This window comes from Staurois parvus, unplaced genomic scaffold (assembly GCF_062004578.1).
Source record: "Staurois parvus isolate SC_StPar_1 unplaced genomic scaffold, SC_StPar_1.0 ptg000251l, whole genome shotgun sequence".
In the NCBI taxonomy this organism is placed as follows: domain Eukaryota; kingdom Metazoa; phylum Chordata; class Amphibia; order Anura; family Ranidae; genus Staurois; species Staurois parvus.
In genome coordinates, this window is record NW_028318047.1 from 5,323,508 (window position 1) to 5,350,871 (window position 27,364).

General features: G+C 41.5%; 1 protein-coding gene across 1 annotated transcript in view; it reads left to right on the top strand.

Moving 5' to 3' along the window:
* Positions 1-543: 543 nt before the first annotated feature.
* Positions 544-27,364, top strand: part of COL18A1 (collagen type XVIII alpha 1 chain) — a 234,908-nt gene continuing 208,087 nt past the window's right edge. Inside the window, exons 1-2 of the mRNA XM_089680860.1 lie at positions 544-683; positions 2,660-2,724. Coding sequence (XP_089536986.1) covers positions 673-683; positions 2,660-2,724 — 76 coding nt within the window. The 5' untranslated portion in view covers positions 544-672. The remainder of the gene's footprint in view (positions 684-2,659; positions 2,725-27,364) is intronic.

The window sequence follows — 27,364 nt, forward strand, 5'->3', positions numbered from 1 at the left end:
TATTGTAACATGTACTGTCTCCCTTATATTGTAAAGTGCTGCGTAAACTGTTGGCGCTATAGAAATCCTGTATAATAATAATGGGGGCCCTGTGTCCTTGCCCAAAGTCAAAAAAGCCTATGAAAAAGGTACCAGAGGCATCTCATGGGGCCCCCTACTGACCCCGGGCCCTCAGGCAGTGCCCAAGTTTCCAAATGGTCAGTCCGCCCCTGGGGGGGGGGGGGGTTACTAGCTGAAGAAAAAACGTCAAACGCCAAAACCAGCAGCTGTAAAAACGTCCAGTGTGCATGAGGACTGAAGGACCCCATCCAGGGTGAACCCTGCAGGCAGGGAAGTGTCAGGCTCCTTGCAGGTGCTGCCAATAGTCACATCTTGTCACTTGGTTCAGATCATATCCAGTTCAGTCTGTGCTCAGCTCCCATTGCCTTTACTTTTCCTTTTCTTTACCCAGTTGTGGAATCTTCTGACAGCGCTATGAACTTTACCGATGGCTAAGGAGCTGGTCTAGGAGCGATGAGTGTGCAGAGAGGCGTGGGTGTGCACTAGGACCCCGTGGAGCCGGAGCGGAGCGCCCAGCACCCTCTGCAGTCTTCTTATCACAAAGCAGAGAAGAGCCGGGTGTGAGTGTGTGTCAGTACACTCAGCTCCAATCTGACCCGACCCAGGCTGGACATGATTCTCAGGTAAGACCATTCCCTTCCCTTCACAATGGATCGCTGCCTCCCACTTCTAACTGGGGACCTGGGATCCTGAGATCTAAAACTTTCGTCTTTACCTTGAAAACTTCTGTGTTCTGAAGATTCTGCTGCAAGGAAAAGTTTTGCAACTTATTGTAACAATCGCTTGTTAAAGTGTCTGCATGCGAGCAGCTCTTGCGCAGGTTACTGCGACACATTTGCAGATTGTACAGAAAAGTGCAGCGTTTCTACCTAATCAGATTGCCTGGCTCTTTTGTCTGCTCCCTCCCCTCTCAGGTCATTGTATTAGTAGAGTGCAGTGAGTGCAGTGAGTGCAGGAGTTCTTCTAGACTGCAGAATGTTGAAGTGTTAATATTAGGTGGTGTGGCGGCCATACACATGTCGATAAATGATCGATTACTTTTTTGATCAATCTCTTCTGATACCAATACTCAGCCTATAGTACACAGCCCATTCATTCCATATGCTACACACAGGAAAGTGAAGTTCCAGCAATGGCTCAGATACAATGACTGATGGCATCCCTGTTTCCGCCATGTAATCGCATAATCTGATCAATTGATATATTATCTCATTTACGGACAAAGTATTGTATTCCCGAACTGCCAATCAATGCAGAATAATCAATATTATTTCACCATTGTCGATCCATGTAGTTTGATTAAATCCAAATGAATATGAATCTAAGTCAATAGGAAGGGATTTCTTAGCTATTTCATTATTTGTAAATTTGATCATTTTGATTGAATTGCACAGAGATTGGATTAAAAAAAGTATGTGTGGCCACCATTATGTATTGTTATAATATTATGTTTATATATTATCCATCAGGTATCATATTATGCGTATAGATTATGCATCATGTAAATTAAGTAACATATAGACATTATTGTGTTGAAAGTATGTATTTTATTTATTTATTTCAGGTACTTATATAGCACCATCAATTTATGCAGTGCTGTACATATATATATATATATATATATATATATATATATATATATATATATATATATTGTACGTTCACATCAGTCCCTAACCCTCCAGGTGCATACAATCTAAGGTCCCTAACTTACATTCATACATACACATACTAGGACCAATTTAGACAGAATCCAATGAACCTACCAGCATGTCTTTGAAGTGTGGAAGGAAAGCAGAGTACCTGGAGGAAACCCACACTGGCACAGGGAGAACATGCAAAATCCTGGCAGGTGGTACCATGGTTGGGATTTGAACCAATGACGCTAGTACTGCCAGGAGGAAATGCTAACCATTTAGCCACTGTGCTATCATATGTATTATGTATTATATTGAATATGAGTCTAAGTCAATAGGAAGGGATTTCATAGTTATTGAATTGTTTATAAATTTGATCAGTTTGATTGAATTGCACAGAGATTGGATTAAAAAAGTATGTGTGGTTACCATTATGTATGATGTATATATTATGCATCATGCAAATTAAGTATCATATAGACATTATTATGTAGAAAGTATGTATTTTTTTATTTATTACAGGTACTTATATAGCACCATCAATTTATGCAGTGCTTTACATATATATTGTGCATTCACATCAATCCGTAACCCTCAAGGAGCATACAGTCTAAGGTCCCTAACTTACATTTATACATACACATACTAGGGACAATTTAGACAGGATCCAATTAACCTACCAGCATGTCTTTGAAGTGTTGGAGGAAACCAGAGTACCCGGAGGAAACAAATGCTGGCACAGGCAGGTGGTGCCATGGCTGGGATTTGAACTAACGACCCTAGTACTGCCAGGCGGAAGTGCTAACCATTTAGCCACTGTGCTAGCATGTGTATTATGTATTATATTGTGTATATTATGTTGAATGTGTTTTATGTGCTATGTATATTAGGTATATTGTATGTATATTATGTATCCTGTATGTATGTATTATGTATATTATATAAATGTTATATTGTTACAGGTGTAGGGGGGTCTTGCTGCTCTATGTTTCCTATCTCGCCCTTACTGCCTACTGCCAAGAGAAAGGTAAGAGGATCCAGTGATCCCAGCCTCTGAATAAGCTTCATTCACTTGCTGTTCTCATTTCCTTTTCTTCTGCTGCTGAAGTACATTGAAACTTCAAGGAGTTATTTAGGGATTAGGGGAGGTGATGGTGTGGGACATTGAAAAGAGTGTTGGGGGTGGGGTGACACTCATGTGATGCCCCTTTCTTGGCTACGCTCTCCCAGCTATGCTTGCTCCTTCACCTGTTGTGCTGGCTGGAATTTTTACTTGTACAATGCACCTTCAACAAGTTCAGTGTTAGCAAACATTAACATTTATGGATTGCATATGTCTGTGTTTGTGACCCTAAGCAGGAGCTAGGGGTTTCATGACTAGGAGGATGATTGACAGTTTCTATGGTCAGGGTCTTTTTCTGGAGAATAGATGGGGTTTATGTAGTGTCCTTGCTGAATTTGAAGTGGAAAAGAATGAGGAGGAAATCTGTGGAATATGTTAATTTTTTGTGCTCTAGTATTAAAGTGTATGTAAAGTCAATTCTCTTTTTTTGGGGGGGGGGGAAAGATTTGTACTAATGATGTGTTTTTATATAAATCTGGGACTTTGACTTACTGTGACTTACTGTGACAATGGATTCACCAGATAATCTGCAATACTGTATAATAAGTCTTATAATGATTCTATCCTTCCACAATGCTTTAAAAAAAATTAAAATAAAATGTATATATATATATAATGTGTGTGTGTGTACAGGTGAAACTCAAAAAATTAGAATATCGTGCAAAAGTTCATTTATTTCAGTAATGCAACTTAGAAGGTGAAACTAATATATGAGATACTCATTACATGCAAAGCAAGATAGTTCAAGCTGTGATTTGTCATAATTGTGAGGATTATGGCTTACAGCTCATGAAAACCCCAAATCCACAATCTCAGAAAATTAGAATATTGTGAAAAGGTGCAATATTCTCCGCTCAAAGTGTCCCACTCTAATCAGCTAATTAAGCCATAACACCTGCAAAGGGTTCCTGAGCCTTTAAATGGTCTCTCAGTCTGGTTCAGTAGGAATCTCAATCATGGGAAAGACTGCTGAACTGACAGTTGTGCAGAAAACCATCATTGACACCCTCCATTAGGAGGGAAAGCCTCAAAAGGTAATTGCAAAAGAAGTTGGATGTTCCCAAAGTGCTGTATCAAAGCACATTAACAGAAAGTTATGTGGAAGGGAAAAGTGTGGAAGAAAAAGGTGTACATACAGCAGGGATGACTGCAGCCTGGAGAAGATTGTCAGGAAAAGGCCATTCAAAAGTGTTGGGGACTTTCACAAGGAGTGGACTGAGGCTGGAGTCAGTGCATCAAGAGCCACCACACACAGACGGATCCTGGACATGGGCTTCAAATGTAGTATTCCTCTTGTCAAGCCGCTCCTGAACAACAAACAATGTCAGAAGCGTCTTACCTGGGCTAAAGAAAAACAGACCTGCTCTGTTGCTCAGTGGTCCAAAGTCCTCTTTTCTGATGAGAGCAACTTTTGCATCTCATTTGGAAACCAAGGACCCAGAGTATGGAGGAAGAATGGAGAGGCACACACTGCAAGATGCTTGAAGTCCAGTGCGAAGTTTCCACAGTCTGTGCTTTATTAAGTCCAGGGTCAACGCAGCCGTCTACCAGGAGATTTTGGAGCACTTCATGCTTCCTTCTGCAGACAAGCTTTATGGGGATGCTGACTTCATTTTCCAGCAGGACTTGGCACCTGCCCACACTGCCAAAAGCACCAAAACCTGGTTCAATGACCGTGGGATTACTGTGCTTGATTGGCCAGAAAACTCGCCTGACCTGAACCCCATAGAGAATCTATGGGGCATTGCCAAGAGAAAGATGAGAGACATGAGACTGAACAATGCAGAAGAGCTGAAGGCCGCTATTGAAGCACCCTGGTCTTCCATAACACCTCAGCAGTGCCACAGGCTGATAGCTTCCATGCCACGCCGCACTGAGGCAGTAATTGCTGCAAAAGGGGCCCAAACCAAGTACTGAGTACATATGCATGCTTATACTTTTCAGAGGTCCGATATTGTTCTATGTACAATCCTTGTTTTATTGATTGCATGTAATATTCTAATTTTCTGAGATTGTGGATTTGGGGTTTTCATGAGCTGTAAGCCATAATCCTCACAATTATGACAAATCACGGCTTGAACTATCTTGCTTTGCATGTAATGAGTCTATCTCATATATTAGTTTCACCTTTTTAATTTGCATTTCTGAAATAAATGAACTTTTGCACGATATTCTAATTTTTTGAGTTTCACCTGTATGTGTCTATATATATATATATATATATATATATATATACTGTATAGATATAGTATATACTGTATACATGTATATTAGAGAGTGAATGAATACATGAGAATGCCAATCCTTATAAGTTTATGTGACCAAAGTTCACAAAGCATAGTGGAGCATTCTTTTTATTTGCAGTCCCCACTGAAAGTGGTAGTAAACCGGCAAAAACAAAAAATTGGGTCCCCTGCAAGCTTATGCCATAATGTGCTATTGTGCACTGCATACTGGAACATTATGACATACTTACCCTTCAAACAAAAGCCCTCCAATGGAGTGCTGTCACTGCAGATAGGGCTTCCATCTTCATCAGGTCTTCCTTCTGGATACATGGGCTCCAGCCATTTTAATGGCCAGGGCCACAATTACGTTATGGGCAGTGACATGACACATTCCACAGTATACTATGTGCCCTGTATGCAGAACGTCACTGTGCATGCACCGGTGATGTCATCAGCTATTGCTCATAAATGGTGCACGTTTAGGTTATATTCCTTGCACCTACAAGTAAGCTTGATTGCAAGCTTACTTGTAGGCACAAGTTAAGATAGCGAGTTACTACTACTTGAAATGGCCATTTACAGACAGTGTATTTTAGCCTTTCTGAACAGTTTTACCCCATAAGAACCCTTTCAGGTCTTAAAAAAACCCTTGATAAGACTAGTTCATCAGGAGAATTAAGAAAACACCTCTTACATTGGTGGCCAGTGGGAAGAATGCCCCCTTACATTACTGGTTGCCATTACTTACTGGTTGTCAAAATGTCATCTTTCCAGTCAGCTATAAAGATCATCGGTGACAAGCCAGCGTTGAACCTGGAACTATACAGGCACCATCAAGGTGGAATCCAATTAGCCAGAGTTCATGGAACCCCTAGCTACATCTGGAGGAGCTCTAGGATTCTATGGAACCTTGCTTGAGAATGGCTGGTGGTGTTCACAAAGACCTATAGTAGAAACCAAGACTTCAGGATGATTATTAATATTAGCACATTGGTATTGCTAGACAAAATTAAAGTAAGAGAATATGGAGGCTGTCATTACTGACTTCTCCTTAAAATTCTAGCTGCCCGAAATACTGATCCTATCTTCAACATTTTTAAGGCACTGATCTGAACGACTTTGCAGGCCAGGAATTCTGATCTCTATTCAACTTTTTGCTGTTAAGCTTGTACTTGGCCTGGTGACTTAAAGTGTTACTAAACCCACAACAGTAAACTCAGTCTGTAAATGCAATAAAGCATGCTTGTTATACTCACTGTGGAACCTAAGGGGTTAATCCTCTGCATTGAGTAAAAAGGCATTTGATCTTTTCTTCTCTGTTCCTCCCCCTTTTCAAGTGACTACCTCTTATCTCCTAATAAGACATATCGTGTGGAGTCACTCTGCACATGCCCAGTTTGGTGTGTATTGCTAGAAAGGTTTTTTTTTCCCTGGGAGAGTGCATGTGATCAGCACAGGGCCAATCAGCACTGTCCAGACAAGGATCAGAGGTTCTGCATTCTCATGTTCTGAGTACTGTGGGAGTAGGGTCGTGGATAAGGGGGTACCTCCAGTCCTCCTGTACAGGGCCCAGGGCAGCCAGGGGGCCCAGGCAGCTGGGTGAATTGGATGTGGGCAGGGAGGGTGATCAGGATGGGGGGGGGGGCAATTACTGGAACCGAGCCCCTGTATGGCTCTCTCTGCAGCTGCTGCACAGACAGACATACAGGGGATGGATTCCAGTAATTGCCCCTCCCCCTCGGTGCACCCATTGCATTCCCTGTGCACAAAATGTTCCCCCTGGTTGCCCAGGCCCCCGTGTGCCCCCTCCTCTGCAGTGTTGCAGACTTCTCTCCTCTCCTTCCCACTGGCAGCATATGTCACATTTACCAGCCCCTTCCTTCTCCGAATGAACACAATGAGTGATCAGTACTGATGACTCACTGTGTTCATTCAAACGGAAGCATAGTAAACTGGGATTTTTTTGGGGGAGGGGCCCTATCATTTTGGCTGTATGGGGCCCCGTGGATTCTAACAGCAGCCCTGTGTGGGGCACCAGATACAGTGAATGCAGGGTCCTGGGTTTAGTAACACAATTAAAAAGCATGTTCATCAAAAGTATAAATTAAAGGAAATCTTTTGTGAAAAAAATGTATTGGCTTTCGCTGCTGACTTCTTTGAAAATACTAGTTCTGTGGTTGTAATGTTAATTTGTCAGAGGTTTATGAGTTACTTTGAGTTGCTAGCCCTGCATCAGGTATGCAGCAAGTGAAATCAGAACTCCATACCGGCGTCTTGCATACAGCATTAAAGCCAGAGGATTAGCATGATGGGCAAGCAACTAGCTTTTTCTGAAGAAGTCAGATGAAAAATGACTGCTTTTGAAGCTAGTGTAACCTTAGCTTTGTTGTTTTTTTCTTGCTTATTGAAGATGTTTTTGTGTATTAACAGAAAATATTTTCGGAATTAACGTTTTACTTTTTTGTAATATTCTTATTTACTTGCTGTTCTGCTATTATGCATTGTATGATTATGTATGTATGATACATTGTACATTATATCTTTCTTCAGAAGTGTGTCCTGAATAGAATTATCTTCAAGTCCCTTGCATTTTGCTCAAAGCCATTTAATAGTGTGAAATTTTATTTCAGGTTATATGTGTCAGTGTAACTTCTGTATGAATTAGTTACTAAACTATCCGTAAGACTGACATAATTTACTTCTAGCCCGTTTTTTCATACATGCTTGGTCTTGCTCCCAAAATGTGTTAAACATGATATTCCATCTGCAAAGGCAAGATGGGAGTTTGTGAACAGCCCCCTGCAGACAGATACTACCCGCTTTTCTTTATGCAGTAATGGAGAATTTTGCTGGAAGGCAGGATTGTCGGTGATTTGTAACTTTCCAGCTCTTATTGAGCTACAACTTCCATGGGCTTTAAACACTTACACAAAGGTGTTTTTGCAAAAGATTGCAGGCCAAAAATGTCCAAGATCTGGTAATTAGTATGGCACCTTTGCTGGCTAAGGACAGCAGTGTTTTTAAATCTAAAGCAGCCCATAAATTAGTGTTTTTTTTTGTTCAACCAGCAATTTTTTTTTTTAGTTCAACACTCAGTGTGGATGGGGGAATCCTCTCCACTGAGGCTTTGTATTCTGATTGTGGGGAGAAAACTGCCCCAGCATTAGAGACTGATGTGACTGTACAATATACAGGTGAAACTCGGAAATTAGAATATCATACAAAAGTTAATTTATTTCAGTAATGCACCTTAAAAGGTAAAACTAATATATGAGATAGACTCATTATATGCAAAGCAAGATAGTTCAAGCCGTGATTTGTCATAATTATGATGATTATGGCTTACAGCTCATGAAAATCCCAAATCCACAATCTCAGAAAATTAGAATATTACATGCAATCAATAAAACAAGGATTGTACATAGAACAATATCGCACCTCTGAAAAGTATAAGCATGTACTCAGTACTTGGTTTGGACCCCTTTTGCAGCAAGTACTGCCTCAATGCGGTGTGGCATGGAAGCTATCAGCCTGTGGCACTGCTGAGGCGTTATGGAAGACCAGGATGCTTCAATAGCGGCCTTCAGCTCTTCTGCATTGTTCGGTCTCATGTCTCTCATCTTTCTCTATGGAATGCCCCATAGATTCTCTATGGGGTTCAGGTCAGGAGAGTTTACTGACCAATCAAGCACAGTAATCCCACGGTCATTGAACCAGGTTTTGGTGCTTTTGGCAGTGTGGACAGGTGCCAAGTCCTGCTGGAAAATGAAGTCAGCATCCCGATAAAGCTCGTCTGCGGAAGGAAGCATAAAGTGCTCCAAAATCTCCTGGTAGACGGCTGCATTGACCCTGGACTTAATGAAGCACAGTGAACTAACACCAGCAGATGACATGGCTCCCCAAATCAACACAGACTGTAGAAACTTCACAGAGGACTTCAAGCATCTTGCAGTGTGTGCCTCTCCATTCTTCCTCCATACTCTGGGTCCTTGGTTTCCAAATGAGATGCAAAAGTTGCTCTCATCAGAAAAGAGGACTTTGGACCACTGAGCAACAGACTAGGTCTGTTTTTCTTTAGCCCAGGTAAGACGCTTCTGACGTTGTTTGTTGTTCAGGAGCGGCTTGACAAGAGGAATACGACATTTGAAGCCCATGTCCAGGATCCGTCTGTGTGTGGTGGCTCTTGATGCACTGACTCCAGCCTCAGTCCACTCCTTGTGAAAGTCCCCAACACTTTTGAATGGCCTTTTCCTGGCAATCCTCTCCAAGCTGCAGTCATCCCTGCTGCTTGTGCACCTTTTTCTTCCACACATTCCCTTCCACATAAGTTTCTATTAATGTGCTTTGATACAGCACTTTGGGAACATCCAACTTCTTTTGCAATTACCTTTTGAGGCTTTCCTTCCTTATGGAGGGTGTCAATGATGGTTTTCTGCACAACTGTCAGGTCAGCAGTCTTTCCCATGGTTGTGATTCCTACTGAACCAGACTGAGAGACCATTTAAAGTCTCAGGAAACCTTTGCAGGTGTTATGGCTTAATTAGCTGATTAGAGTGGGACACTTTGAGCCTAGAATATTGCACCTTTTCACAATATTCTAATTTTCTGAGATTGTGGATTTGGGATTTTCATGAGCTGTAAGTCATAATCATCACAATTATGACAAATCATGGCTTGAACTATCTTGCTTTGCATGTAATGAGTCTATCTCATATATTAGTTACACCTTTTAAGTTGCATTACTGAAATAAATGAACTTTTGCACGATATTCTAATTTTTCGAGTTTCACTTGAATATGTAAAGTGCTGCGTAAATTGACAGCGCTATATAAGTACCTATAATAGTAATAATAATTAGAGTACACTGATCAGTGCTGCCAGCTATAACCAGCGCTGCTGATTAAGTGGAAATTTTCCAGCAGGGCGGTTTTACAGAAGTTGATCGGTAGATCGACTTCTGTACAACCACCCTGCCCATACATGAATCAAAATTTGGCTGGTCTCTGCTGAACCAGATGAATTTTCGATGCACGTATGGCCAGCTTCAGATACCATAAAGGTATCAGTGTCACAATTATGACAGATCTAGCAACACATTCAAAGCCAATTGTGCAATCACCTTTAGACCTACCAAACACTATGTAGGGCAAGGGACAACTTAAAAAGTCTTTACAATTTATGTGCAATCAGCAAACAGTTTATGGCAATGTGGGGGTTCAGTGCTGTTATCATTTGGCACAAGTAGGGTTGGTCTATAGTGCAGATAATTCTAATGCAAAAGAAGCTAAGCTGGCCATACACAGTTTTTCTCTTTTTTTTTCATTCAGCCAGTACCAGGACATTGGACATTGCATCGACCATGTCCAGGTTTAGTAAGCAAACAAGGGTTAAAGAGGTTATTAAATAATTTAAAAAAATAAATTCAGCAGCTAAAAATACTGTAGCCTCTGCCTTTTAATAAAAGGACACTTAACTGCCCTGGAATCCAGCACTGTCCTTACCTGGACCAGTTCTTCCATGGTGTGCTGGTCCCCGGCATGTTTACTGTAGAAATCCGGCTGTGACTCCTTGCAGCTTCACTACCAGCTCCCCACTGTGCATGCGCGTGTCTCGCTACACTTTGTTAATGGACCCCCAGCCTTATGGGACCTGGGATGTGCTCCAGGAGGTTGTGTGGTGGAGACCTTCCAGTGGAATTACCTGCGCGATTCCAGCAGAAATTGGAATGGGTACCTTGCAAAACTAGGTACCTGCTGTCCAAAAAAAGAAAAAATGTTCCTTCAGTGAAAGGGGTGGTGGTGGGGGACAACCTCCTTTTTTTTAGGTGAAGTTCCGCTTTAAGTAAAGTTCACCATACGTGTTAAGCTGAAGGAGAGAAATCCATAGATTTTTCCATCCATGATAAACATCATGGTTGGACTAATATAATAACGCTGCCATCTATTGTATTCTGACAGTCAGCACCCAGAGCTGACCCAGATTCTGACAGCACCCAGAGCTGTCAGAATACTCAAACAGTGACTCCAATTGGCTGAGGTCACTGTTCGATTGACATTTTTCCACCTAGCATGGCCACTGCATTTTCTTATTTAAAGTTTATTGAGTCAGGTGGTGTCAACAGAGCCACTCACAGCTTGAATTTTAGAGATTCACAAGAATCCGAAAAAATTTGAGCTATGTCTGGTCATCTTAAAGCAAGCCATAAACTCTGTGAATTCAGGCTTTTTGGTGTAGATGGTGTAATCTATCAGTTTCTCTTATACAGCCCAGAGGGCTAAACAAGAGAAATTCAAGAATGTATGGCCAGTCCAAGTGTTGGAACAATGTATAATGTGGGCCAAAATGAGTTCATCTTCTGCCTGGTAGTGGAGGGGTTTCCAGCTTTCCTTTAAAACATGGAAAACCCCAGCGCAGGGCCTCTTTATCCTTATTTATTCTTTTGTTCTCACCCTTTAATGGTATGTTAGCTTGTAATATCTATATTTGACTTGGAGCGTTAATGTTTTTACTATTACTTCATGATGTTGGTGGTAACAGTCATGTTTCTATGGGTGCAATGGACCACACAGACATCTTTTCCCAGTTGTGAGTGAGTAATCAGGCTTTTGAAATAAGACTTTAGAATCAGCGATGACATCATACTATTTGCAATGACCCACAACAGCAAGTTGTATTTCAACATTCACCAGTATAGATCAATCACTTGTTGCTGTATCTTGTCCTACCAAGGAATGAGTAGCATGGGCACCTACATTAATGATTGTTCTTTTGGGATTCATTCAATTACAACTCCAGCCACCCTCATTACTTGTCACTAGGAAGGAAAGAGAGGGGAAATCCAACATTTTCCATTTCCTCCTGGAAGAGGAAGAGAGGAAAGATATTCCCCAGATAGATGTAAAAACCTGACAGAGGCTATAAAACTGGCCAAGACCATGTAAATTTTGCTTCTGTGGGTTGTTCTGTGTGCCCCCTCCTGTCCACCATCATTCAATAAAAAAAAAAAATCAAAGGAGCCAGGTTAGCATACAAGTACTATCCTCAGTAGAGGTGATTCATACATCTGCGTTGTTAGCGTTAATGGAGGAATCTGTTCTAAATGAAAAAAACTTTGGTTGGAGTTCTATTTTAAATAGACTTTACACTTTTAAGGGGAGTTTTCGTTTATTTAGATATGGAATTATGTGAATAATTTTATTAACACGTGCTCTTGGTTTAAAAAGAAATTGATGTCTATGTATAATTTGTAATTGTATATACAGTATACATGGGGAATCCATATTTGCTTATTACATACGGTTTGTTTTTTGCTCATTACCGCTTTACAGTATTTCTGATCCACTTACCACACTGCCTGTCTACCACATAGGGTTTGTCTGATTGGAAAGCAGAGACTCTCTGCAGTCCCTGCACACTTGAAACAGCCACAGTGCACGTCAGACATGAAACATGAAAAATGCCCCCCAACCCCCCACAATGCTCCCCAGCCCCTACAGAAACCTCATCCCCTACAGCAGGGGAGCTCAATCATTGGAAGAGCAAGGGCCGCTTTAGTGATTTGGTAACCAGTTGTGGGCCACAATGAAATGAAATGGTTCAGAATTTAAATTTTTTTATTTTTAATAGCATAATGAACATTTTCCTCCTATAGCTGCTAAATGCTGGTGAGAGGGAGAGGAAGGGGGGATATTAGAGGGGATTGGTTCCTGTATATGCTGGCAGGGAGGCCGCCCAGCTCAGTGCACATGTGGCTTTCATTTGGGTTAGCTGCACTTTGCAATTGACTTCTATTATATCTTACAGGTGTGGTGCACTTTCTGAAAGTGCACCTAAACCCCTGCATTCAGGAGTTTTGGTGCGCTTTTGGAAAGTGCACCAAACCAGTATATAATAGAGGTGCACTTGACTGGTTTGAGGTCGGGGGACACATTAAGGGGCTCAGAAGGCCACAAGATGACCACCCCTGCCCTAAAGGGTCACCAAGTAAACTGCAGATACCCCTCCACAAAAACCTCCACCGTCAACAATAAATATATCCAGCCCCACCCAGAGGGTTCCATCATTTAATTCATGTTTTTTATTCCCATACATTTATTGTGTGAGTATAATCTTTATTCTTTACTATTGGAGCACAGAGGGTTTTGAAAGAATTTGCCAGGCCCTGATCTCAAAAAGTTTGAGAACCTTGGAATAGAGGGCCTCTCTAAGTCAGTTGTCATTTGTTGTGCATATAAACAAGTAGCAAGCAGTGGCAATCACATTCTCACAGGTTTTCACTACCAAAATAAAAAAAAAAAGTGCTGTTTTCGTTGCTGAACCATTACACTCAGTTACTACAGAAGAACATTAGTGTAGGTTACAGGTAGAGAATGAGGGCTGAAAGATGTGTGACTAGATTGTCACAATGGCTGACGTTTAATGTTTCTTGCAATGTAAGATACGATCTGGAGGGTTTTGTTGACTTGTAAATGAAAGTATCCGTGTAAAATTGACTGAAATAGGCAGAACATGTTTTCATTAGACAGTCTGATGTCCGTATACTTGACTTGACAAGGTAAAATATTTTGTACAGTCATCTTTAAAATGATTTTTCCCTGTCCCCAATGAGTGGAAAACCATTTGCTTGTGCCTAGGTGAGGAAAGGTTTTCAGAAATCTAATAATCAGTACTTCTGTATTACAAAACAGCAGCACTTGGAGCTGCTATCCTGTGATAATGGATTTTCAAAGTTAGACATGCATTGCCTTGGAATCAGACACATTTCTCTAATATTGGTGCAGTTGGTTGAATTAGAGACAAAAAGGGCTGTAGAGCACATTTTTAGCACAATCAGTAGGGAGCTTGTAGTGATAGTGTCCTTGTGCTGTGGTACCCTAATATCAGCAAGTAGTTAAAATGTATGTAAACCCTAAAAATAAAACATTATGTACTCCTGTCTGTTTTTTTTTTAATTATTGTAAATTTTTATTAAATGAAAATGACAATTATAATGGTACAGAAGTACGACAGCAACATGGGTATGGACGTTGTATGCAACAAAATCAACACAGAAAACGATAGGAAATTAACAGACAGCTTGAAACTTTATATAATAACAACCCCATCTGTTTTTTAAAATTAGTAGTAGTAGTAGTAGTAGTAGTTTATTTTCAAACGTAAAAAGAAAAAAACAAAGTAGTCATACAGTAGTAGACAGGCACAAAGAAAAATTGATTAGAAAAGAAAACAAAACTGTAAACAAAACAAAATAATTTAATTTACATATCTGAAAAGTAGTGGGAGTCAAGGAGTCAAAGAGAGAGTTTTTTATATCTGTTTGATAAGTGCAAAAAAGGTTCTCTTTGTGAACTTCAGGTTACCTCCCCCCATGTAATAAAAATTAGATGTGTTGTGGTCCTAACACACTTCCAGTCCTGGGGTTGTAGCACTGCTGCTCCATACATATAGTGAGTGATTATCGTCACCCTCAGACAGGGATTATGTGACTGGCAGGATCAAATGATGAAAATAAAGGAAAAAAAGCCTGAAAAACTAAATCAGCCACCACATCTAAGGACTGGTAAGCAGCTAAACATAAAATTTTTGTTCTTTAGTGTTTAGATACATTTATTAAAATATTGCATTTAGAAGTGAGATGTAATTACTAATGATCTACTACCTCTCCAGTACCTGTTGGATTTAACAGCTCCCGATCCCTTTCATGTAGTATTAAATTCTTGCTTTAAATTTGAGTTGTTGAAATCAGAAGTGCATTCAGCCAAACATTTTAAGCATAAATTATCTAGATCTGAAATTATTTACTTAATATCAGTGACAATAACATTATCAATCATCAACACAGAGCAAATCAGTTTGCACAATAATATGTTAAATTATACAGCCTTGCTTCTCATTTTGAAACTCCATCACCCAATACTTTGGATTTTCAAAAAAAACCCTACAAAAACTATTTTTTTTCTGCTCCTAAATGCTGAAGCTCAAAAAACACTAATAGCGTTACTGACCCCTGCCTCCTATCGGGTGCCCCCACAGCAAGCAGTTTGCTATGGGGGCACCCGCTGCTCCATGAGTCCATTCACACGTGGAGCCACGGCTCGGCCCCGCCCCCCCTCTCTTCTCATTGGCTCACTGGCTGTGATTGATAGCAGCAGGAGTGGCTCCTGCTGCTGCTTCAGCCTACAAGGAGAAGGAGTCCCGGGATAACCGAGACTCCAGTGCACATCACTGGATCAAGAGGGGGCATAGGAGTGTATTAGAGGGGCTGGGGGGGGGCTGCTGCACAGAGAAGGTTTTTTAGAATGCATGAAGGTAAAAAAAACTTGAGCCTTTACAATCACTTTAAACATCCCTTGCTAAATTAAATCTCCCTACAATTACTCCTGAACAACTACAGTCAGGTCCATAAATATTGGGACATCAACACAATTCTAACATTTTTGGCTCTATACACCACCACAATGGATTTGAAATGAAATGAACAAGATGTGCTTTAACTGCAGACTGTCAGCTTTAATTTGAGGGTATTTACATCCAAATCAGGTGAACGGTGTAGGAATTATAACAGTTTGCATATGTGCCTCCCACTTGTTAAGGGACCAAAAGTAATGGGACAGAATAATAATCATAAATCAAACTTTCACTTTTTAATACTTGGTTGCAAATCCTTTGCAGTCAATTACAGCCTGAAGTCTGGAACTCATAGACAACACCAGATGCTGGATTTCATTCCTGGTGATGCTCTGCCAGGCCTCTACTGCAACTGTCTTCAGTTCCTGCTTGTTCTTGGGGCATTTTCCCTTCAGTTTTGTCTTCAGCAAGTGAAATGCATGCTCAATCGGATTCAGGTCAGGTGATTGACTTGGCCATTGCATAACATTCCACTTCCTTCCCTTAAAAAACTCTTTGGTTGCTTTTGCAGTATGCTTTGGGTCATTGTCCATCTGCACTGTGAAGCGGCGTCCAATGAGTTCTGAAGCATTTGACTGATTATGAGCAGATAATATTCCCGAAACACTTCAGAATTCATCCTGCTGCTTTTGTCAGCAGTCACATCATCAATAAATACAAGAGAACCAGTTCCATTGGCAGCCATACATGCCCACGCCATGACACTACCTCCACCATGCTTCACTGATGAGGTGGTATGCTTAGGATCATGAGCAGTTCCTTTCCTTCTCCATACTCTTCTCTTCCCATCACTCTGGTACAAGTTGATCTTGGTCTCATCTGTCCATAGGATGTTGTTCCAGAACTGTGAAGGCTTTTTTAGATGTCGTTTGGCAAACTCTAATCTGGCCTTCCTGTTTTTGAGGCTCACCAATGGTTTACATCTTGTGGTGAACCCTCTGTATTCACTCTGGTGAAGTCTTCTCTTGATTGGTGACTTTGACACACATACACCTACCTCCTGGAGAGTGTTCTTGATCTGGCCAACTGTTGCGAAGGGTGTTTTCTTCACCAGGGAAAGAATTCTTCGGTCATCCACCACAGTTGTTTTCCGTGGTCTTCTGGGTCTTTTGGTGTTGCTGAGCTCACTGGTGCGTTCCTTCTTTTTAGGAATGTTCCAAACAGTTGTTTTAGCCACGCCTAATGTTTTTGCTATCTCTCTGATGGGTTTGTTTTGTTTTTTCAGCCTAATGATGGCCTGCTTCACTGATAGTAACAGCTCTTTGGATCTCATCTTGAGAGTTGACAGCAACAGATTCCAAATGCAAATAGCACACTTGAAATGAACTCTGGACCTTTTATCTGCTCATTGTAATTGGGATAATGAGGAAATAACACACACCTGGCCATTTAACAGCTGAGAAACCAATTGTCCCATTACTTTTGGTCCCTTAACAAGTGGGAGGCACATATGCAAACTGTTGTAATTCCTACACCGTTCACCTGATTTAGATGTAAATATCCTCAAATTAAAGCTGACAGTCTGCAGTTAAAGAACATCTTGTTCGTTTCATTTCAAATCCATTGTGGTGGTGTATAGAGCGAAAAATGTTAGAATTGTGTCGATGTCCCAATATTTATGGATCGGACTGTATCTCATCTGTCTATGCCCCTTTCCATAAAAGAACTCCAGTCTGTCATTTGGTGGCTGGTGATCTTCATAAATCTTCTGGTCTAGATGATTTCGGCAATGATTATTACAACAGTTGTTGAAATCATTATGTATATAATAATAGCAAACCTAAAGTCAAAGAATTATCTTTAGGTCCATTGGTGCCATGTATCTGGTCAGATGTCAGAGTGGTGAGAGGGCTTCCCTTGCAGCTAAGTGCGAAAGACCCCTGGAGGTAGGAACAGGAGGTGCTCGACCCAGAGAAGCATGAGTTGCCAGTGGGTTGAGACGAAGATCCCCTGGGAATGGTGGGATCAATGGAAGTGACTGCAGAGCTGAAGTTCTCCAGATGTGGAAGGCAGAACTTAGCAGTGGACAGATGTGTTCCAGATGTAGCAGGCAGAACTTGGCAGCAGACAGATGTTCTCCGGACATAGCAGGCAGAACTAAGCAGAAGGCAGGAAGCAAGGTAGGAACCAGGCTAGAGGTCAGAAGCAGGCTGAGGGTCAAACACTGAAGATCATGCAGGAGCAAGGTCAAAGGGATACGGCGAGATCAGACACGGGTAATCAAGCATCAGCAGAGTCGGTAGAGCAAGCTGGGTCATACACAGGAAGCAGGCAGTAGAAGAATCCATAAAACGAGCAGAGGTCTGAGCCAGGAGAAGAGTCAAGACAAGTCTAGGCAATCCGAGTCAGCACCGGGAATCCAACAGTAAACAATACAGGCACACACAGTAACAGGGGGCTGACGATCATCCAGCAATTTGTGCACCAGAGTGCTGACTTTAAGTAGGCCAGTGGGTGCCAGCAACTGTCATGCTTCGTGTGCGCCATGGCGCATCCATGTGTTCGATTGCATGTGCATTCACATCGGCGTGCGCCCAGGCACCTGTGCCCTACGGTTTCTGCACAGATTAGCGTGGGCACACCGAGGGTTGGCAGATGTGCCTGTTCTTCTGCGGCTGATCCTCTGACAATTGGTCCACCTTGTTACACCCATAATAGGACTCACATTTATAACCATGGCATACTTACCATGTTCATGGAGTTGCTCCTTCTACTATCTTATTTTACCTTCTGTCTTGCTGCTGTAGCCAAGCAGACCTCTGTGAAAGCAGCCAATTGCTGACCCTTGCCTTTGCAGCCCACTGGCCCCACACAGAACCTGCCTTATGCCGCAGTGAAGAAGTGGACATGCAAATTAGGAATGGCAAGAAAGACCACTCCAGGAAACCAATTAAGCATTTACTGGGTCTAAAGATAATACAATCATGACACTTTGTGTTGTCTGCTCTATGGGATGTGGTAAGAAGAGGCACTTTACAAGGAAGGGTGTGCCCATGGCTTAGTTACTGCTGCTTATGTTCACTTAAATTGTAAATTGGGTATTTTGGGAATACTTTTTTGCGTATTTTATAAATTATAGAAATAAAGAATAAATAGAAGACCTTTTTTTTCCTGGTCTGCTGGAGACTCCTAGGTAATATTGTTGTAACATATATTCTATATCTTTCACTTTACAAATAAACACACCGATCATTGCTGTTTAAACGGGTTACTGGCATAGTAATTGCACAACTCGGCAGGACTTATTGATTTTTACAGATAGATTTAAACACGCTGCATAAAACAGTTCAGTCTTCGAAATTGTCCCATAAAACGGTTAAAAGGATGTAAAATTAGTTCAGAAGAACGAACAAAGGATTTGCAGCACCACCCCCAGATCATGATTTATCAGCAGTAATTTTGTCTGATTTAGAACTTTTGGGGCATTGAGGAGTAGAAACTTCTTTAGTGTCTTAGTCATCGAGCAAGTCATCTGGAAGTAAAAGTCAAACTTTAGTGATTAAGGAGTGGCCATTGCACAAACAGCTCTCTGGTTTTATGAGTTTGTTCACAAAAGTATAAGCTATTGATGGCTATCTGGTTTGTACTACTGTGCCCCTATTTACAGTATTGCAGAATACTGTTCTGATGCAGCTATTTAGGCATAGGGTTATAGCTGGAAGTATTACTATAGCAGACATGTAGAAAGGACAGGGGAAGATCTTTGGCTTTTCCTTTCTTACTGATTTTTGTTAAGGTAGCAGTGAGCCCTCATGCACACTTGACGTTGTGATAGGACTGCTGGCACCAAGTGAAGTTTTTGGGTTGATTAATATTTAAGAAAACGTAGCATTCAAAAAATATAGTTGGGAGTCCTTTGCTGACTTTATTCCTAAAGATGATAGTGACCTGAATATTGTGTTCCAGGTTGTGACTAATATGAGGCTAGTATACAGCCAGTTACGCGTTTCGAAGCTCTGGTGAAAAAGGGTCCTCCCTTCGAAACACGTCAGCCTCATTTTGAGAGCCTGCGCTTATGATGTGACTCACACTGGCATACACTTCAATTTCCTTTGAGAATCTGTTTATGCTTGTTATACTTGCTTATTTGTGAGTATATATATTTTTTATTTAATAAATTCATAGTTTACTGAGGTAATGCACAAGGTTGGTGCTCTCTTTCTTTTTGCTTCACGTCAGAGTTTTGGTTGGGCTTCTCCAGTCTTGTTTTAGTGCTGCACAACCTTCCATGCATTTGTGGAACTGTTTCAAGGAATCCTTTCACCTTTCCACCCTTGTTTTAAGTCCTAGAGCATAGGAAGCCCTCCAAATATGCAAAATTTGACTCTTCAAAAAGTCAGTGCTGAAAAACAATCCAGTAGATCCCACAGTGCAAAGGACCTCAAAATCCTGTTGAGAGAAGAACTGCATTGCATTGTGAGATACATTGGGGGATTTCCTCAGTAGAGCTATGGCTGAATTACCATAGTAGTTATGCATTAGCCAGTTTAAATCAAACCGAATATCTAGTCACATATTTCTAGTTTTTATTACTAGCTATGTTACCCTTTCAGTTTGTCCCTGTGAATATTATAACTTTACAGAAAATGAAGGGATATCCAAAATGTTAGCCATGTCACCAGAATAGAAGGTAATGAAAAATGTTCCAGTGGGGACTCCTAATTCGGCCAATCATTTTTGGGCCTATTCAAATCACCCGTGATGTGGTGATGCACATTACATGCTTTTGCACACTGCAGTGCCATTCATTTTAAAAGACACCCCAAATCGCCTCCATAACATTTGTTCTGCAACGCACCTCTGTGCACCACAACACACAGGGGTAGATTTCCAAAAATGTTTGCACTCAGAATCTGGTGCAGATGTGCATGGTAGCCACTCTAGCTTCAGCTTGTTCAGTCAAATTTTGGCAAGAAAACCTGGAAGGTGATTGGGTCCTATGTAGAACTGCACCAGATTGTGCACTCTGCGGTTTTAGTAAATAACCCCTATAGTGTCCTGTATCGTACCACAGAGTGTGACAACTGCATTATTTTTCGTGTATTGCAGCCAATTCATTTTGTTGCAGAACACTAGGATCTGGTGTAAATGGGCCTTAGGAAAGCTTTTTTCTTCACGTTCCAGAGATTTTCTCATCTTCCAGTTGTATATGCAGAACAGAAACTGAAGGAAAATCCCCCAACAGTCCCTATTCTATCCAACACTACTAAAGAATAATGTTTTGGCTTTTGATATACAAAATAGTGAATGTGTGTATGAGATGACTAAGGTTGCCCCCAAGTTTTTTATTTTCTGAAAAAATATCAGTCTTACCATCTTTTGCCTATTATAACATTGACAACAAGCACCATTTTACCGATCAGACTGGTAAAATCCCATCCAGGGGACAATCCTAGGAATGACTAGAAGGTTCTTGCAGTGGTTATTGGTAATGTTAGCTGTATGCCCCCAAAAGAGATAGGTATGTTGTGATTTTAACTAACTTTAATCTCTCATTTATAGAAAATCTGCAATATTTGTATATCTGTAGATATGGCAATCAATAAAACACGTCATTATATTCTCTAACTTGCAGTGTATACCAGCACATTGTCATTGCTATGATCAGCACAGACATTTTCATTTCAGCCACTTGTTAAAGATCCAGCTTTAAGTCCATGACATTATGAAGACTATTAGTTTACATCCCAGAAAGACTCCTTCTATTGTATGTAGAAGATCTGTACACAGTACAGACAGGCTGCGGCCTTGTAAGCCCTGAATTAGCATTAATTAATTCCCAGTAGTTGTTATGCATTATGTCTGCCAGCTACACAGCTGTATAATAAAACCAAACACATCAACGTGTTCCCAGGCCCGTACTAATCTCAGGCTGATTGTTTTTTGTATGCCCCGTGCTGCGTAATGTTTTGTCCTCCATTTATTTGCCACAATAGCTCAGTGTGATTGGTGGGTGAGGGTAAAAGGTTTCGGAAGTGATTGAGTCCACACACAGATATGCTCACTTGAGAATCCCTTCTCTTTTGATGTGGTTTTTCCTTTTTTGTTAATCTGCAATTATCAAGTCAGATTCCTGAGTAAGCATTCCTAGAGGTACAGGCTGTGACAAGGCCTGGAGAGTAAAGAATGTCAAGAATTGTAAACCTGTCCCTTCCATCTAGAAGGTAGAAGTTTACAATATAGATCATACTGTCAAGCCAGAAGATATCACCAAAAAACAGTATGAGGCAGTAGTGGATCAATACCTGTACACAATGTTTTATTTTAATGTTGTCCTGATTTCTCCTCTAGTTTACTGAACCATAATAACACTACAGAGCAGTATAAGATTTCAGCTTAATGTAGCAAAATGAGGAAGAAAACTAAATTTGTTTTTTGCGTTAACTATTTCCCTACTGGACCAATTCTGACATTTCTCTCCTGCATGTAAAAATCATAATTTTGGCTAGAAAATTATTTAGAATCCCCAAACATTATATATATATATATATATATATCTATATATATCTATATTTTTTTTATGTGACAGTATTTGTGCAGCGGTTTTTCAAATGCAAACTTTTATGACAAAATACAATTTAATTAATGATTATTTAATTATTATTTATTTTTTTAAATTTATTTATTTACATTTTTACATTGTCCTTTAAACAACCCTGGTGATGGCAAAAGACAGTGACAGGTACTCTTTATTGAGACACTAGATCTCTCCTTTGCCCTTAAATCATCTGATCAAACCAAGATCGATTTGATGAGATGCTTTCCAAAGAGAAAAATTGCTTTTTTATATCCAGCAAAATTGGCAGTAACAAAATACTTGTCAATTCCAGCTTCTTAAACCACAGAGATGATCAGGGACATCCCAGTCCCCTTCAGCTCTATAATAAGCTGGGGGGAGTATCGGCTTCAGTCTCTGGCTCCCTGATGAGACGGGAGAGCCCAGGCAGGCACCGAAACGTAGTGGGGGGCACTCATCTTGCTGCTTTTAAAAGCAATCCAGTGGCTAATTAGCTGCTCGGATTGCTTTTACATTATAGAGCAATGCCGACTAAATCCATCATCACATTATATGACGTGCTATGGGCGGGAAGTGTTTAAATACGTTCATCAAGTAACGTGCTTAAAATGTAGAAATGTGTATAGCAAATGTTTTTGCTTTGTTTTATATTGAGTAGGGAAGGATTGGAACCCCTACCAGGTATTTATTAACGAGGGTCCTATGAAGGTCTATTTTGTGAGTGTATGTTGTTGTCACATAACCACTGAGAGACGGAAGTTCCACCACTGGAGCCTGCAGGCAAACCACCTTTTGGATTTCCTTTGCTTTTGTACATATACCTTGTTCTTGTATTTCTGACTTGGAATATTGTGAGTAGAAGCACATCTGTCCCTGAAAACAGTTTATGATCTGCCCCACTTGATCCAGTAGTTTGATCCCGATACAGAATAGCTCCTTGGGAACTCATCATCACCTGTTACATAGTACCTTTAAAGGCCGTGAAGGTGAAGGATTAGATGACTTCTCTGGCTTGCCCAGCCACTCCATTGACAGTGTTTCATGACTATGCTTCTTTGTACAGCTAAAATAAGTCCTTTATTCATTAGACAGCAAGCAAAGCTGATTCACAGCCATAATCTGGGCCACATCCAAAATAGGTTAAGAACCACTGAGACAGATGAGTCACTCACAGGATGGTCCCAGTCATTCTGCTTGTATTTATAGTTAACAGAGCGGGGGAATTTTTATTCTTTTGGAATTGCATGTTCCCATGGATGTGAACAATTTATTTGTGTAATCTTATTTTTAGCAAACGGTTTTCCACCATTAAAGGAAGCTAGATACATTTTTATCAATGTAAATAGCTACCTATGTATGACACTAAAACTTTAAAAAGAGACTGAGGACATTGATATATTTAAATAATACAATGTTGTCAAGGCGCCCTTTTCATTGGAGGAGAGCCAGATGCTATTAATGTAAATGATACTGTAATGTTAAAAACAAGTACAGATTGACTAAAGGAAATTCTTTCATTTTGTGTTTTTAGTTTTTCAAAATGTTTAATTAATATTCAGTGTCCTGTATCATGCTTAATGCGGAGTTCCAGCTGAAAAGGAAAAAGAAAGTCAGCAACTACAAAAACTGTAGCTGCTGACTTTTAAAATACAGACACTTACCTGTCCCTCCATGCAGCGGCGTCCTCACCACCGCTGGTTTCACTGGCGGTCTTCTCTCGCTGGCGCCAGCATCTTCAGTGTGGGCACCCGGCTGTGACAGCTTGCGGCTTCACACCCGGGTGCCCACTGCGCATGTGCGAGAAGCGCTGCTCTTTGTAAATGTCTCCGTAGTCTTCTTGGACCTGTCACATGTCTCAGAAGACTATGGGGAGTGAGGAGGGGAGGACAACTTCCGCTTCCGATCGCCTGGGCAATCCAGCGGAAGTGGGAGCGGATACCTGTCATATTCGGGTACCCGCTCCCCATAGGTGCCAATCCGTAATGGGAAGCGGAGGACAAAGACTTAAAGCAGAACTTCCCCTTTTGGGTGGAACTCCGCTTTAAATTAAATACCAGTAGCAAACTATGCTATTCCCAAAGCGATCATACAGGCATATGCCACAATAACACTTGTTTTATAGGTAATATTTGTTATTACTAATTTATAAGTTTAGTCTTTCCCAATGACCAAATAATTTTCAGCATACACTAGTCACCTTGAATTCTTCATGCATGCATGCTAGCTGTGTTCTGTTTTTACTCGTAGAAACATAGGTAGGACTGTGTAAAGGAAGATCAGTCCATAAAACTGTTCTACTCTGTTAAGGACAGCCTGATCCTGCAGGTGATTTGGCCAAGCTTGGTGGATAATCAGACAACACATTCTGTCTGCCATTAACTGGCCCTTTTATGGGTATCTTGTGTTTTGTCAGAGTAAATGGAGGTAATTTGAATTAGAGATCTAACTGTGCACTGCCTTTGGTACTAGCAATGGTCACCAGATCACAACTGACCCAAACTTTGCTGGGTTGGCTATCCAAATGTTATCATCCTACTTTTCTGTCTAATGCATATGTACCATATCACTGCTTAAAGTGCTTCTGTTCCCAAGGAAATTAAAGCTGCATTGTGATAGCAGACCTCATAAGGTACCTTTTTCATAACTTTTCCATTTTTCTTCCCTACCCTGATCTACCTCCAGAGAAGAAATCAGTTTCTGTTTGGTAAGGGGTACACCCCGCCTGTTTCGGCTATCCTCAGTGCAATGCTTGGAGTCTGAGTGGGCAGTTATTATGTCACAGAAAGAGTTGGTTCTAGCCATATACAAATTCAGACTTACTGAGAGTTGTATTTACCTAGGCTGTGGGTGGTTGAGGTGACAAAGAGAAGCACATAAAATCAGATTGTTTCCCGCTACTAAGCTGCCGCTTTACTTTCATTGCTTTTTACATTTTTTTTCAGTCGTTGTTCTTGATAATAAGCTATCAATGTTTTTTTATAATGTAATAAATGTCTGGTTTAATAAATGGCTTGATGTGATGAAATGTTTCCTGTCCGCTATGAGATTATTGGCTCTACTCATTCATATTTGATAAAGGGTTGTTAGATGACTAACCATACAGTGAACTGTATCTAGAAAGTCTTCTACTGCACAAATACTGTAACTATTGCCATGCGGTGCATGAAGGTACAATACACACTGACAACAAAAAAACCTGTGCGTCATTGTGATACAACTAGTATAACAAATTCTTCCATGTTTATTGATTGGATTTTCTTTATTGATCAGATGAGTGCCCGTGGGACAGCTCACGAATAACTCTTGGAACAACTGAATTTAATATGAACAAGAGAGATACTAATTTACTTTTGAAGTTAGCATGAGAATGATGTTTAATTGGAGACCACACACATTGTCAGCCTTTTGTGCTGAGCACAAATACAGATGTTGATTGCAGAAAGCATCTTTAATCCAGTGATGTTTCTCACAGAGTACTGTATACCAGAACTGCAGCATCATCCTGGGTGGGATGTCTTGAATTATCTTCTCCTGAGGAGTTGGTGGATTACAGTACATGGAGATGTTAGGGTAATAAGTGTTTAGTCACTCATGGCAATTTGATATTGGGTATTTCTTCTGTAAACTGTTGTAGAATTGGCCTGAAAATTATATCATGAATGTCCTCTCCTGATCACTTAAATAAAAATATAAATATTGCATATAAATACCGTATTTTTCGCTCCATAAGACGCACCTAACCATAAGACGCACCTAGGTTTTAGAGGTGAAAAACAAGAAAAAAAATATTCTGAACCAATGGACTGCAGACACAGTACAGGAGATGACCAGAGACTGCAGACACAGTACAGGAGATGACCAGAGACTGCAGACACAGTACAGGAGATGACCAGAGACTGTGGACACAGTACAGGAGATGACCAGAGACTGCGGACACAGTACAGGAGATGACCAGAGACTGCGGACACAGTACAGGAGATGAGCAGAGACTGCGGACACAGTACAGGAGATGACCAGAGACTGCGGACATAGTACAGGAGGTGACCAGAGACTGCGGACAGTGCAGGGAATGACCAGAGACTGCGGACAGTACAGGGAATGACCAGAGACTGCGGACAGTGCAGGGAATGACCAGAGACTGCGGACAGTACAGGGAATGAGCAGAGACTGCAGACAGTGCAGGGAATGAGCAGAGACTGCAGACAGTGCAGGGAATGAGCAGAGACTGCAGACAGTGCAGGGAATGAGCAGAGACTGCAGACAGTGCAGGAGATGAGCAGAGACTGCAGACAGTGCAGGAGATGAGCAGAGACTGCAGACAGTGCAGGGAACGACCAGAGACTGCAGACAGTGCAGGGAACGACCAGAGACTGCAGACAGTGCAGGGAACGACCAGAGACTGCAGACAGTGCAGGGAACGACCAGAGACTGCAGACAGTGCAGGGAACGACCAGAGACTGCAGACAGTGCAGGGAACGACCAGAGACTGCAGACAGTGCAGGGAACGACCAGAGACTGCAGACAGTGCAGGGAACGACCAGAGACTGCAGACAGTGCAGGGAACGACCAGAGACTGCAGACAGTGCAGGGAACGACCAGAGACTGCTGACCTTTGGGGAGGAAGGGGGAGCGGGTACCTGAATTTGACAGGTACCCGCTCCCACTCCCGCGGAGTTGTCCTTCCCTCTTCTTCACTGGCCGGCTTCTGTGACAGCCGGGTGCCCACTGCGCATGTGCGAGAAGCGCTGCGCTTTGTGAATGGCCCGGCGCCTTCTGGGACCTGTCATGTGTCCCAGAAGACACCGGATCATTCACAAAGTGCAGCACATGCGCAGTGGGCACTCGGCTGTCACAGAAGCCAGCGCGGGAAGACTGTGCAGCGCTGGAGCGAGGAACAGGTAAGGCCCTGCAGGAGACAACAGCTCAGCGGCCGGCCCGGTATTCTGACATGGTGGCCGCAAAAATACCGGACCGGCCGCTTTATATTCGCTCCATAAGACGCACTGACATTTTCCCCCCTTTTTTGGGGGGAAAAAAGTGCGTCTTATGGAGCGAAAAATACGGTATTTTGTATTCTCACTTTGAGCCAACGGATAGCGCTTTAGAATCATTTTCATGTTTTCCAAATGCTTATATAGCTCAAAAGCTCAAGGTGAATTTGTCAGAGAATTTACTCACACTTTACCTGCCTGCAATGTTCAGAAGTTGCCATATGAAGTTTAAATATAAAAGTGATATTCCTAAGGCTGTCGTATCCATAGTATTCCTGTAACGGACCACCTGACAGCACCTCTAGCAACCCACTGGTCAGGCTTCCCTGGAGCGCGGAGTCTAAGTTACGGAGCACTTGTTCACCAGGGCCCCTGATGGTGGGGATGGACTTGGAGCGCTC